The sequence below is a fragment of the Athene noctua genome, chromosome 1 (genome assembly GCF_965140245.1).
Source record: "Athene noctua chromosome 1, bAthNoc1.hap1.1, whole genome shotgun sequence".
NCBI lineage: Eukaryota > Metazoa > Chordata > Aves > Strigiformes > Strigidae > Athene > Athene noctua.
Window position 1 is genome coordinate 73,843,065 of NC_134037.1, and position 14,526 is coordinate 73,857,590.

At 36.9% G+C, this 14,526-nt stretch overlaps 1 protein-coding gene across 3 annotated transcripts in view; it reads right to left on the reverse strand.

Moving 5' to 3' along the window:
• Positions 1 to 3,960: 3,960 nt before the first annotated feature.
• The window catches only part of TAB2 (TGF-beta activated kinase 1 (MAP3K7) binding protein 2), an 82,520-nt gene continuing 71,954 nt past the window's right edge, over positions 3,961 to 14,526 (reverse strand). For all 3 annotated transcript variants that reach the window (XM_074896583.1, XM_074896584.1, XM_074896582.1), the window contains exons 4-7: positions 10,173 to 10,333; positions 9,424 to 9,517; positions 8,031 to 8,111; positions 3,961 to 6,007 (exon numbers count right to left, since the gene is read on the reverse strand). In XM_074896583.1, the coding sequence (XP_074752684.1) occupies positions 5,862 to 6,007; positions 8,031 to 8,111; positions 9,424 to 9,517; positions 10,173 to 10,333 (482 nt within the window). In that variant the 3' untranslated portion in view covers positions 3,961 to 5,861. The remainder of the gene's footprint in view (positions 6,008 to 8,030; positions 8,112 to 9,423; positions 9,518 to 10,172; positions 10,334 to 14,526) is intronic.

A 14,526-nucleotide genomic window follows, 5' to 3' on the forward strand; every position in this document is an offset into this window, starting at 1 on the left:
CTGTGCCAGTTATTGCCGTCAGAAGCGGGTAAGCAGCTGCGTACCAGCCAGATGAGGCACTCTGGGGACTCACTTCCCACTGTCCTTTACTTAGAAGGGCCTTGTGAACCCTTCCTTGGCATGTAACCAAACGCACCAAAGCAGGAGACCCTGGCACACGACGGAGACGTGGCTGTCACGTGAGCCAATATGCAGTGGTACATCTGCATTTCTCTTGTGTAAGGGGAAAGGAGTTTTGTGTTGAACTGGTTTTGGGTACCTCCTACACAGACTGCACCTCCCGCTGCCTCTGAAGCAAGCCTGACAAGTCAGCCATCCTCTCCTGTCAAATGCATGTAAATTGAATACCCTGATACTGCTGTTCCCTAACCTTACTTAGCACTGTATTGTACAAGCCTGCAAAGAAATTGTGGGATAGAAACATCTGACCATCGTACCCAGGAACATAACACGCCAACCAACTCAATTAACCACCACAAACCCACAGAATCATCCCTGATGACTGGCTACATGATGTGATAAATGCATTTACTTGTACCAACAGACTCTTGAGGTACCACAGACCAAGCACGTGATGAGTCTTCATGGCCAAGCATGCTATGGATGTTATATTCCATGTTCCCAACTCTAACACTTACAGTCTTTTCAGCTTTCAGGCCTTCTGTCTGCCACATTTTAGTCTGCATGTTATAGTGGGTTGCAAGAAAAGCAACTGCATACGAAGAACAACAGACAGAGCATTCCTTAGTCCATTTCCTCTATGTCTCCATCACTGTATTTCTTAACTCTGCATCTCAATCACTTGCAACAGAAATTACATTAAAAATGTTCAATATAAATTTCTTTCATTCAACTGTTATCAAATCGACTACATCAAAACTGTATTGGCACTGTGTTCCTATAAATGGTGTGGAAAAAGTGGCAGGCAATCACAGAATTTAAAGCTGTAACACAATGCACATCCATAAAAAATGGAATTAGGTTTATACAAGCATCTCAAATTGATCATTTTAGTACCCAAATTGCTATATTACTATTCTCCTTCAAAATCTGCATTCACATGCAATATGATAGTGTTTTATTATTTTAAATAAACTTGCAAATAAAATAGGCAGTTTCAAGTCACATAGACAATGATTTTGGCTCTAAGTCCTCTGTAACTACAGGTAGATATCTGCAACTTAAATCAATTAAAAGACTGGGACACTGGGAAAAACAGTCATCTGAACTCATGCCTGGAGCAGCGTTGCACTGGCCAGAGATTGTTACAGTTTGGTTAAATATTAAGAATATCTGCATACTTAATGAAATCAATTATATCCACTTACACTGCTGGGGATTCACATGTCTGAAGTCTGACTTGAAGCAAGCACTTCTGTGAGTTCTACCAGTGCTGCTTCTGAAGATATTTGAGAAACTACTGTAGAAGCAAGCATATTACTGATAGAGAACTGCTCAAATAAAAACCATAGATAATGGTACCAAAAAGAAAAAATGTCCAAATTTAGTATGATTGCATCAGTGTTCATCACCATTCCCAAGTGTTCCTGTAGCTCGCAATGGAGCCTGAAGCTTTCAAACATTCATACTAACTCATTCCTGTTCTGTCACCCTCCAGCAATTTTTCGGTTTACACAACATAAGCACCTCACAAGGCATTTTTTACTACATGAAAAATTAAAGACTGTTCCTCAAACTTAACAATAAAGGAGCTATTCAAGCAGTCAGGCTTGAAAAAGGCACACACTAATAATTCTACTCCATACCAAGAAAAAGAATCAAAAATGTAAAGCTAATTTGTATTTTCTGTTCAACTTCTCGTATTTGTTAAAAAAATCCTTGTAAGTCAAAAGCATTTCCCTGCTGAACTTAGAACTAAGTATTAGTAAGAGTTGCCATGGCTTCACAATCTACACTATAGATGCTGTTAATTAACCGTATTGAAAAATTTCTGCCAGTTTTATAGCAAATACTGAAGTAGTACTGAAAATACTACCACATTTCAATAATTTGCCTCTTTTTTTAAAAAAAATGCTTGTTCTGCATCTTTAATCAAGTCTTCCTTTAATTTGTGTCCAGGCTCCAAATATACATCTAAGAGTTATTTGACTGAAGAAATGCAGCACTAATAAGGATACTTACCTTACAATGAAAAATGTATTCTCCCTGGGCATCTACAAAATACACTGAAGGTAGACATTTCAAGATCATAAAACTGATTAAGCTCACACAAATAAAACACATACACAGGCACAAATACTGACCATGCAGTTTTAAAACAGATCTACCATTAGCTTGAGACTGAAGATATCAAATCTCAAAATTAATCTGAATTTCAGGGGTGCCACACACAACCATACTCCTGGGCAACAGAACAGCTCTACTGACTGGAAACTGCAGAAGACAAACGTTTTTCTAATTTGTTTAGAAAGCTAGCAATGTGAACTGAAGTCAGTTCCACAGAGCTGACATGACACAGAAGCCTGGTTAGCAGCTCTTTGTCTCAGTTTCACTCTGCACTTCTAAAGTTATCCCAGTTCTGAAGCTTGACCAAATGATAAATATTTCACATATTCACAAAAAATAAAACAGGAGCATCTCTAAAAGAAGTGTACTTCTAAAGAGTGAAATAATCTGTTTTTCCTACAGAGAACCCTGACAAAGGCAGTACAAGAAATGTAAAGTCATAAATCAGCATCCAAGATAAACTACTGATGTTCACAATACAAATGTTAACCTTAGTGCAAATGTTTCATTTTTTATAGTTTTCTTTTTCCTCACAGAAGATAAAACTTCAGTAGTGAAATCTAGTTCTATTTCATCCTTCAAAATTTAAACCCTTAAAAACTCACCCTTTAAAAACATACAATAGTGATACACCAATATACTGGTATCAACTTGAAGAAAGAGCTTATGATACACATCCTGAAATACAGGAAAAACATAAAACCCATGAAGGTAAAAGTCTGTGGAACAGACAACACTGGAAATGTCAATTCTCTTGTCCCACTATTCCAGGATCAGTTATTGAAAATACTGCCTGGTACATTTTCATAGTAATGTGTTGATGGCTCTGCACAGCTAGCTGGAGCTGGGATGTAAATATTCTTTTTTTTTTCCCTTCAGAAAACAAACATTCAAATTAACACAGGGAAAAGATCAATTACACATTTAATAGGATGAGCAGATTTCCATTTTACCTATTTCCCCAAAAATATGCTTTTTCCACCCCACAGCTGACTGGAGTTTGTTGTTTGCTTTTTAAACACAGCTGCCCTCCTCACTCCAAACACTATTTTTCATAAGCAGATTAAGGCATTCCAGTTGATCAATCTGCGTTAAGGAATGTTTTTTGCTAGATCTGTAGTTAATCTGTTTATAGACGTCTCCTGAAGGGCTTTCACATGGCATCACTGTCTCAGGAAAGCCCAACTCCATGCACCAAATGTCTGTCTAGACAGGGTCCAAGTGGGAAAGACATGTCCAGGAACACTCCACATCTCAGCACCGTAATATACATAGCACCAAAATACAGTTTAATCATAGTAATCCTTAAACTGTGCTTATATTAACAGTACACAAAGTACATCATTATTACCTTGGGCAAAGTGGCTGCCCATTCTGAACTAGAAAAATATTTTAAAATCATAAACCCTTAAAGCATGATGTAAATGGGGCTTGTGTTTAGCTTATTACTTTATGAATAAGTGAATGGTTCTTTGCTCAGGACACAATTTTGTCAGCGCAACTTCATGGAATACATTCCTTATCCTTACTGAATTAAACAGAATAATGCATGGGAGGAAAGACACAAGATTCACAAAACGAAGGTTTACATAAAATCTCCGGTCATAAGAAATCAGCCTACTTTTAATACTGTTAATGCTTATCATTCCGTTGAGTATTCTGTTGCTCCACAGCATGGGAAAAGCAAACAAATCACAAAACCAAACGTTAGAATATAATTTTTTTTTTTAATTTTTATAAATAACTTATCTGTTACAAAGGCAGTTTACCCAGCTAAATCACAAAACCATCAACTCAAGATATCCAAATTAGGTTTTATTAATAAACAGGTAAAAACTGATTTGTCAATCTTCACATAGAACTGCAGATGAAGCTGAAAAACAAGGCCTCATTTTATAAACAAAATGCATTGAATGCAAGTGCTTTGGGTCTACTGCCTAATTACCTGGGATTGGCATTTTCTTCCCACATAAAAAAATGCAAAGCCTTCAAAACAAAGGCCTCTGTGCATTCACATAGATCACTTGTAAAACTCCTAATAAAAGTGTCCACTGGCAAATGTTTACAGTGGGTGACAGTCTACTTTGTCTCTTGCTACATTGTTAGCACTCCCTCCAGCCTCACACTAAGTGCTGCTACATTATTCTTTGCGTGCCGTCTTTCATGCATACTGTACTGGAATTCCATTTTCTTGATCTCGGTTACATACATCCCTGATCATGTGAATATTTTCCTTAAAAAAAATAGATAATCAAAATAAAGAGATGCTTGAGGTTGCTTCAGTGTTCAAGTCTGTTTGATTTCTCTTTTCCAGCCTTTATTTCAGTTGTCCTAAATACTGCTATCCTTGTTTTCTATAAATATGAGACTTCACCACAAAGTCAGGTTTAGAAACTGGCTGCCAAAACAGGAAAGCATTTAAAGTCCTTGAACAAAGCTGTACGATGCTGCTGCTGTTGATTTTGGCACTGTATGTACTTCCCCAATGAATCTCTCTTCAGGAGTCTGCAAGATACCCAGCAGATGAAGCAAGCTTAAATCGGATGCTGATCTGTTGGTGGGTTGAAAGTTTCTTAGTATAGTTTCCTCACGCCAGACAAAATGCTACCTTGTGTCACCCACCGTAAAACTCAGTGTACAGAGTGAACTATATGCATAACTCTTCCAACTTTTCCTGCATTTTTACCACGCTGCATCTGCAGGTCTTCACAGATCATCAGCATTTACAAGAGCAATGTACAGAACGATCAGAGGAAAGCTATTTTGTGCATAGTTTCTTATTAATGCTCTTATTTTAAGGCATTGCTTCTCTCAGATAAAAGCTTAAAAAAAGGGACATGATCGTGCTTAATCACTTAAAGGGAAAAAAAGAAAGTTAACAAAAAGACTATTACACTATACATACAGAAGTACAAGAAAATAATAAAGGTGAAGAAAAGAAATCACTTAAAGCAGGCTCTAGAGCTATGTACAGTAGGAAAAGCTTTGGGGTATTTCACTGTGTGTATTGTACAGACAACGCATGCAGTTTTTCCTTTTCATCTTTAGATGTGATTGTACTGATTTCTGGCTTCACAGAGATGTTTTCAGGGAAGACAAGGCAAAGAGTACCACTGATTTGTGAAGTTCTTCCCTTTATCGAAGGCACTATGTGGCAGCAAACAGTTTAAACAGGTAAACCTTGTTCCTTTTAGATCTCCTCTGTGCATGTAGTGTTTCACTGAAAGCTCTGAAAACAAAAATGCTAGCACTCTATTCCTTTCCCCTGTCAAAATTCAGTAGTGACATCGGGGCAGAGAAGAGGATGGGCAACACCCAGGCACTGAACATGGTGTGTTACTGGGATACTGGTAATACTGTACATGGTTTAGGCAGCTGGCAACTGAGTCTTTCAGCAGATTACCTTTCAGCCGATCAAGTTCAACTGCCTGTGACACAACATTGAGGTATTACTAGCTCTGTTGGCTGACATTTAACATTAGCAAAATACCATCTCGTCACACCTTCAATTTTACAAAATCCTACGCATAAATGCTTTTTTCACCCCCCCCCAGTGACTGGATAGTTCCTTGTACGTTCGCTATGGTTTTACAAAAGGTAATAGGCCTGTTGGCTCAGAAATGTCTGGGCATTTCACACTGTTCACAGCGATTTAAGGCCGGATGATTTAAAAAAGTACAGGCAGTACAACTCCACTGAGCTCCCTCATCTTCATCTGTGTCTGGAACAGTCTTTGGTGTTTTCACAATGGACCTCTGATCTGTGACATGAAAGAGATAAGATAAGCAGTTACTAACCAAGAACAGCATGGAAAGAATTTTGAGATGATTTTTTTCAGTAACTGAGAACTATCTTGTTCCTCTGAGAACAGCACAGTTAAAAGTGACAGAGGCAGCTTTTTACCACCCCCTTGACTACAGCTTGATTGTAAGTCAGCCAAATGGCACAAGGTGAAACTATAAAAAGCAAGTTTCCCATCCCCTCACTCTGCTTTCTTTCCTTCTGGTCTCAGTTCAAAGCTGTTGCGTGAAAAGAAAGAAAATTTAGAAATTAATCAGCACAGGAAACATGCACAAGATTTAGAAGTCTGAGGTCTGTGGAGCAGTCTAAAATTCATTATAACAAAGAAGTAAGTGCTCTGTAACCTTTTGACATATTTAACATTTTGACTCTAGAATGAATGTATGTGAGCAGTTCTTCTTCAAACCACACAAGCAGTCAGATACGCCAAAGAAAAGTCAATGCCTAGCTCTGACATTCTACAGAGTAATCCTCCCCAGGATACAAGTGCATTCTTTTGCATGTGTTAGACAACAATCTTCAACTATTTTAAAAGAGAAAAGATGAAAAGCAAAGAGAGGTGAAAAAGATGAAGAGTGACTTCTCAAGTTAAGGGTTCCTGGTTTAGGCAACTGCAAAGTCTTTTAGCCAATGATCTCAACGGGAGAACATCTTGTTAGTAACTAGCCAATTGCAACATGACAGTGAGAGCTTCGGGAAGCACAATGCTATTGATCACAACTGCAAACAGATCTATTTTTAATTTTTGTGAACAGTGGTAATTCTGGTTTAAGTTACAGTCAACATCGTAGTCAAACTGAAACTTAAAATTAATGAAGGACTTAGATACAGTAGTGATACTTCTTTAAAAAGAAAGCAAGGAAGAAGGGTAAGATGGACTTCAGAGGTTTATGAACCAGTTCAGGGTTAAATTTGCATTTTCAAGATAGGTTGTTTCAAATTATTAAACACTTGAATTTCTGAGTTTCTAGAAGATGAGTCAATGCAAATGTCAACAACCAGTCACAGAAAATTAATTTTCTTCTTTGATATGTTAGTTTTTATTAACTGTAAAGGGAACTATGTAATCAACAGAACTTCTGATAAATTCTTCATGGCTCAGCTTTAAAATGTGTCTAATAGGACTGCATATGGATTTAACTTTATGTGGTATTTTCACTAACAGCTTGGATAATGAAGGACAAAAGAACCTTATAAAGCATAAAGAACACTATCAGTTTGGAAGAGTTACAAATATCTGGATGACAGAAAGACTGCACAGAAACATTAGTGGATTATCTATATCATTTGGTCATCTGCCTATAGGCCATAGTATGATGCTGTTGCAAACAAGTTAATTTCATTCTCTGTTTTATGTAACACACAAGAGGTAATTATTCAGTTTTGTTCAACATCATGTTAGGGCAAAAAAAAAAAGTAACGTATGAAACTTAATGATAAGCAGAATGTTCAAGACCAAGAAATTCCGCAATATTGACTGCCATATTGGGCAGCATCCCCTTTCTCTTCCAACTATCTAAAACTATATATAATAATAGTCAGAAGAGGCTTCTATGTAAATCGTTAATACAAATTCTGGAGTAGACAGTACCCAGGCAGGGTAACCAAACTGAGTTATTGTAACATGTAAATAAATCCACTCTTCACCAAGTAAAACAATGAAGACATCCAAGCGAGTTTCACCCCTAAGCAATGTCTCTCATGCTCATTTTTAAAAAAAAGATGGGATGCTTCCTTTAAACTACTTCCCAACATATTATCCACCTTTAAACATACTCCATTTAATATATTTCCCTTTCCTGAATGTATGAATAAAAAGAGGAAACAAGAGCAAATAGAAGCATATTTACTGCCAATACAAATAAAATGCTTTTGAAGTAATTATTCCATAATCAACATTTAAACTAGATTCATAGAACAGAACTTGCTGTTAGATGCAAACCAGATACTAGTATTAAATCCAAATTTTACCAGTACAGTACCTTTGGGTTTTGGTGGCACTGGACCAAGAAATCCAATATTATCGTAAAAGTTATGAATAGCGCTGGGATTAAAATGTGGTCCTAAAAATAATAGAAAAAGAGAAAGTACAGCAGTTTTAAAAATAAACTTGGGTAGGAAAGCATATCAGGTTTTTTTGGCAGTAATTCTGAAACTATTATTATTCACTTATCACCTTTTGTATCAAGGTGTCAATACAGACCCAAGTGAGATATTAGTAATGTCAACAACACAGCTGAAGAAACTTATTGCCCAAAATATAAAGTTAGAAAGAGAATCCAGCAGACTGAACTCCTTAAATATATTTTTTTCTGCCACTTAAATATTTAACAGCATTTTATTAGCATCTTTTATCTGATACTTTTTCTAAACTGTAACTATACTGGAAGAGATGTGCTATCTATTACGCAGTATATAATATATGCTTAGATATAATACTTAGAGGAACTCCTAACTAATTTACTGTAACAGATATAAAAATCACATGTGATTTGAATATTCTATTTAATGCAGCATTTTATTTAGTGCAGCATTACATTCAGTACACCTGTCTACCTTTTCCTTATCTGCAGGTACATCATCTGAAGGTGTAATTCCATGGCTCAGGACTGATCTAACAGCTCGCTGCTGTGGAAAGTGGAAAGTGGAAAGCATTAGTCCCTTCCCTCTCACTGTCTCAGTTCTCCCTTCCAGTGCCTCTCCCTCAGATCAGCTGTAGCAAGCTTTTCCAGTAATGCAACATTTTTTGCTTGGCTAGTGAGCAGAATCAGCTCTGCAAAGGGTCTAAAAAGCTAACACAGAGCCAGAGCACAGTAAGTGGCAAAAGAGGGAAGCAGGAAGAGAGTGGGACCGCTTTTTGGCAGCTCTTGAATTGGCTCAGCTGTCTCAATTTCAAGCTCATGACCAAAGGCTGTGTCCCTGAAGGCAAGGGAAGTGGAAGGAGAGCAGCACACTGGAAGTCACAACTGCATATTTGCTAATTTGAGCAGCTGAATACAAAACAGAAGAGATGGAAGAGAGAGATGGACACATATGTATGGCTGTATCACTTAGAAAACTTCTTCCTCTTCTTTGATACTCAAATAACCAGATCTTTCCCCCAGCATTTATTAAATAAATGGCATCACAAGTTTCTTTCTTAGCCAAGTATGAAATAGGAATGGCCATGGGATTAGGAAAATCATAAAGCCAGCAAAAACAACAATCTTAGAAGACAATTATTTCCATGGTTTTATTCAAACTAATGTGATGATTTTGCAAGTAGTGTGTATACCCATCATTTATAACACAGATGCTTTTGATACATGCAGACAGTGAAAGAAGAAAGGAAAAAATTAACATTTGCAGTTGCTGATGTACTTAGACATACTGTACCTCTTGCTTGAAAAAGATCAATCTCTTTGGTTAGGCAATCTATGTCTATCTGCAGCTGTCTGTTGCAACTTCTTAACTGTTGCATTTCTTCCAGCTGAAAAAATAAATCTGCCTGTTAGACTAAATTTTCCCATTTTATTATCAGTTATCATTCATGCGTAGGTAGACAGCATTTAGTTATTTCAGAAATGAAGATAAAATGATCTTCCCTTATAATGACTTTTAATTGTCAGCTAGTTTTACAAAAATCTTCCAGACCCACTGAATTCTTCTCTCGCAGACTTCAGAGCTGAATGAACAACTCCAGACTGTGGTTAGGACACAGCCAATGGTCCACCAGATCAACGGCTGATCTTCCGGCACTGAAATCTGGTGCATTAATCAGTTTCTTTGAGATTGGTATATGCATGAAGACCAAAAAAGACTTTGTGTGGAAAACAGTATGAGTATTAAGTTTTAGTCTGAAACATTAAGTGATTACACCTTTAAGAACATCTGGAAGGACTGCCAGATCAAACCTTTTGTGACTGCCTTTAAAAGCAGCACTTCACAAAGCAATTGGCGAACTTAAAGGCTGGGGTTAAATAAGGCATATTTAGCCTTTACTCTAAACTACACTATTTACCACTTTAATTCTAGCTATACTGCTCACTAATATACTGTCAATATATAAGCAACTGTTCCTTTAATTTATTGTGACAGGCCACACTTGTGGTTTAGGTTTATAGCCTACAGACATTTCAACTTACTGATGGAATTTGGGAAACAGAATTCGATCTTTTCAGGCGCCTTCGTGTTAGATTATTCTCCATTTCATTGACCTCTGATTTTAGTTTATCCAACTTTTTCTTTTGAATCTCAAGTTCTCGTTGAAGTCGCTCCATCCTGGCCTTCTGGTGTACCAGTAAAGCTGCAATACATAAAATCCCATTTTATCTACTTTATTATCCTTCACATGGCAACATCAGATAAAGATGAAAGTTAGTATTCTTTTGGGAAAATACAGACAAAAACATTGCTACAGATTGCTTTCCTCTTCTCACAAGATGACCTCTGCTATAAGACAAAGTCTTGTGTTCTTTAAAACAGCACAAATCAATTACAAACAACAAGCAAATACAAAGAGAAAGTCATACAATGTAACAATGACCATGCAAAATTCAGCTGTAATTTGTAAAAATCTCTTGCAAGAACCCAACCTATCTACAAGAATGACTACCAGAAATCAACAAACATTTCTTTGCATTGCATTCAGCCCAACCACTGTAAAACAGGTAGTGTGAAGAGGATTTCAGAGACATGACTGCAATACAGAGCACTACATATGCTACATAAACATCAAGTTTTTTATTGCTATTTAGATTGGAATATAATCCAGTGTTCTTGTCATAGCAGGAGACATCAAATGGAACTAAACCAGGAAGTACTACAAGCAATACCGCTGGCAAACACCAGTCATATTTATCACAGAGGCTGGACTGTATACCATTTTATCTCTAAACTATGGCTAGAACCATTAGCTCAGATTCAAATTTCTAATGCTGCTTACTATTTGTAAAGAAAAATGGCATGAAAGACCTAACTTAAAAATGATGGAAGTTATTGTTTAAACCACAGCTTTTTAACACTATAAAGAACATAAGTAGCAGAAGACACAATCAAATGCATACAATTTAAGGAGTTTATTTTGTTAAAGGTAGGCATACTATTAAATATCACCACATGAGCAGATAACACTGCTCAAAGCAGTAATCACCTTCTACGAAAATGAAATATTTCAATTAAATAAACCCAACAATCATTTCAACTTCTGCACAGCAATTCATTCATCCATTAAATCACTAATTCATAAAAACCGGGGTCAGTTTCACAGACTATGGATACCTTTACAGCACTGTGGAAATTATAAAAAAGTAGCAATATTAAGGTATTTTAAAAAGACTGATTTGCCTCACAAAGCATTTAAGCAAAACTCTGGCTGGAATAAAATGTTTAATTCACCACCATTTCTTCAAGTACCAAAAAATCAGAAGCACTCAATTTGGTTAGTTAGGCTTCCTGAGTAGTAACAGAATTAAAGAAAAAGCACATCAAAAAGATGCAACTTTTCACTTCTTCAGCAAGCAGAACTGCCCTCTGCTGCAATTCCTGTCTATTTATTCATGCACCATATTTTGTCTTTCAGAGGTTCTTCAAAAGGAGAAACCATACCAAACTACTTTTGTAAAAGTGTTACAGAACTGCAATGCCTTGCTAAGATTCAGCCTAGTCTTTTGAGTCACACAGGTTCAAAGGATACTTAAATGACAAAGCTGCCTGAGCTTCTGCTTGGTTTTGTTCAATTTGGAGGTGTTTGCAGAAATGGGCACCTTTATTTGGGGGTAGCCAATAGTCACACTATAAATACATTGAGCTGTGCTCATATGTAATATAAAAACATAGTCCTCTCTCTTGAAAAGCCTTTTAGAAACAGCTGAAGGAACTTTTTCCCATTTACAGACTCCAGGAGTTACAAATGTGGTTGCAACTATAAAGAAAGGAAATCAATGACTACTTTGCCTCTACTCTTGCAGGGAGAACACACACTGTTATTTCTACTTTAAGATAGCCTCTTCCATTTTCATTGCCTTGGTATTACTGCTGGGGCAACTCCTCCAAGCTCAGGTTATTTGTACTTGACCTGCAGCAATACAGATGTGCTCTATCAATCAGACTCAGAACTCTCCAAACCTGTCAAACCTTGGATGCAGGCTGCTGGCAAGCAGCCAGTATGCTGGACGGGGTAAGCAAGGAAGAGTGCTACCAGAGTATCTCCAGGACACATGGCACAGCATGGACTCAAGAGCAAGACTGAATCTCTGGAGATCTTTGCCTGCCCTGCCCCACTCTTCTTTCTTTTTTAAGCTACTCTTGTAAAGGGAAAAAGCCCACAACTTCTCATTTCAATGTTTGCCCACTTCTGTGGTTTAGTAATTAAGCTGTCATTACGGAACCGCACAGGGAGCGGAAGGCAGTGATGGATGCCCAGAGCACTATTGCATGCTCTTAATTTGCACATCACTTTCTAGGCATAATCCAATCTATTCTCCTAGCAGCTCTGTGACTACTTCACCATTTTATAAATCCAAATCCCAACAGATTTTAAGCACACTCATTACAAAATTACCATTATGATTGAAGAATCACTTGATATTGCTGTGCTAAACTTCTACTATTAAAAAAACTTGTATATGGAACTGGCAAGACATTGATTTAAATGGTGGCTTTCACATAGAATTTGTAATTTCGCTTAAATACCAATTTGGCAGCTGTAGAAAAAAACGGGGTGATGAATATAAAAATCTCCCCATATTCCACTGCAGTATTTATTAATGGAAAGCAGTAATTTAAGTGTTCAGCTCCCTCTAGTGTTGATCAAAGCAACGGAAACAGTTCCAAAAAACTGCAGTGCATGTCTGAATCGAATGCAATTCTGCTACTAGATCTAGTTTACACTGTCCGCGAGGAGACATTTAATGGCCTTTTTGATAATCCTGTGCTTTTTGCAGGAAAGGGATTCCACCTATACAAGCAGCATAGGCACACCCAAGTTTACCCTACATAGACTAAACCTGGAGTACAAGTCAGAAAGCCTCAGGCTTGTACTTGTTTAGTCAGATATCCTCAAAAAGAAGCTATTTACTGTAATCACCCTAGCAAAAGAAGTACAAAGATTGCCTCCTTGACTTGTCATTATTATACCACAACCACGGCAGATTTCATGTCTAACTTTTCATTATATGCAAATAGGGTACTATGGACCTGCAATTTTTTCAACTTCTGCATGTTCACATTCAGCAGATTGGCGAGAACAGTTCACTTCAATGCTGTGGCAGATGCCACTGTTTCCTCTGGCATTCAAAGTGCACATTTTCCAAAGGGTCGTAAATCATTATAATTACACGGAGCATGAAAGTCTTAGAGGACAAAAGTTCACTCTTCCTTTCCTAGAGATATACTCAAAGAGGTACTGAATATACTTGTAAGTCTGAAAAACATATGCACAATTGTTTTCCCAAAGCCTCTGTGAATCCAAACTTTAAACAATTACTGCTTTAGAATGTCTTTTGTTATCATAAGTGTTTCTAAGAAAAAAGCTAATCTAGGAACACAATGATTTCAACCCTATTCTACAGGCCTTATGAATTTCTGAAATGTCTTAGTATGCCAAATATGGAGGAAAGGGAAATTCTGGCAATGCAATTACTCTGTGCAGGAGTTTCACGAAATTCTCAGGATACACGCTCATGCACATTTTCAAAATCTGTATTTGAAGTGGCACAAAGTTAAGTTATTTACTACACATTTAATATGCAATTTCAACAGTTCACATTGATCTTTTGTCCTCCCTTTCCAGTATTCTTGTCATTTAATCCTTTAAAAAGAGCATCAAGAGTTGGGCTGATATACAGAGCCAAATATAAGGATTTTTTTTTTCCTTAAATCACATGATATAATGGGCTTAAGGCCCCTTGGAGCATGGGGCACAGCTGTATCTCATTCAAGACTTTTTTTTTTTAAACATCTGCAAGGAATGGTTACGATTTTAAGAAATTTATTTCCTGCAGCTTTTTAAATTTAAAAAAGCCCCAAGAAACCAAACCAAGAACTGTGCAAAACATCAAGTAGACTAGTTAATTAATGTATTTACATTAAAAAGAGTGGCAAGAATTGCTGAGTTAAACATACATCCACATACATACCTATAGTTGGTACAAATGATTAACTCTAAGCATACCATCCCCTCTTCAAGTTAAAGAGAATAGTATGAAAAAATCAGTCAGTCAAAAGCCAACTAGTATTGAACTAAGGGATTTAAGATCCCCGGTATTAAAACATCAACCTAAACTTTTTATTATACTATTATGTATTTTCTTGATAGGATGTCTGCCCATTACACAGAAAAGCTATACACAGAAAGAGCAACTATTAATTGTTTAGCCTCACTATTCAACATATGACACTCACGCATAGTGAGTGTACATCACAAATATTTTGAAGTACAGAATGTTCAGTTTCTAACAGAATTTTTATTCCTTTTTTCATCCATAAGACACTTTATAC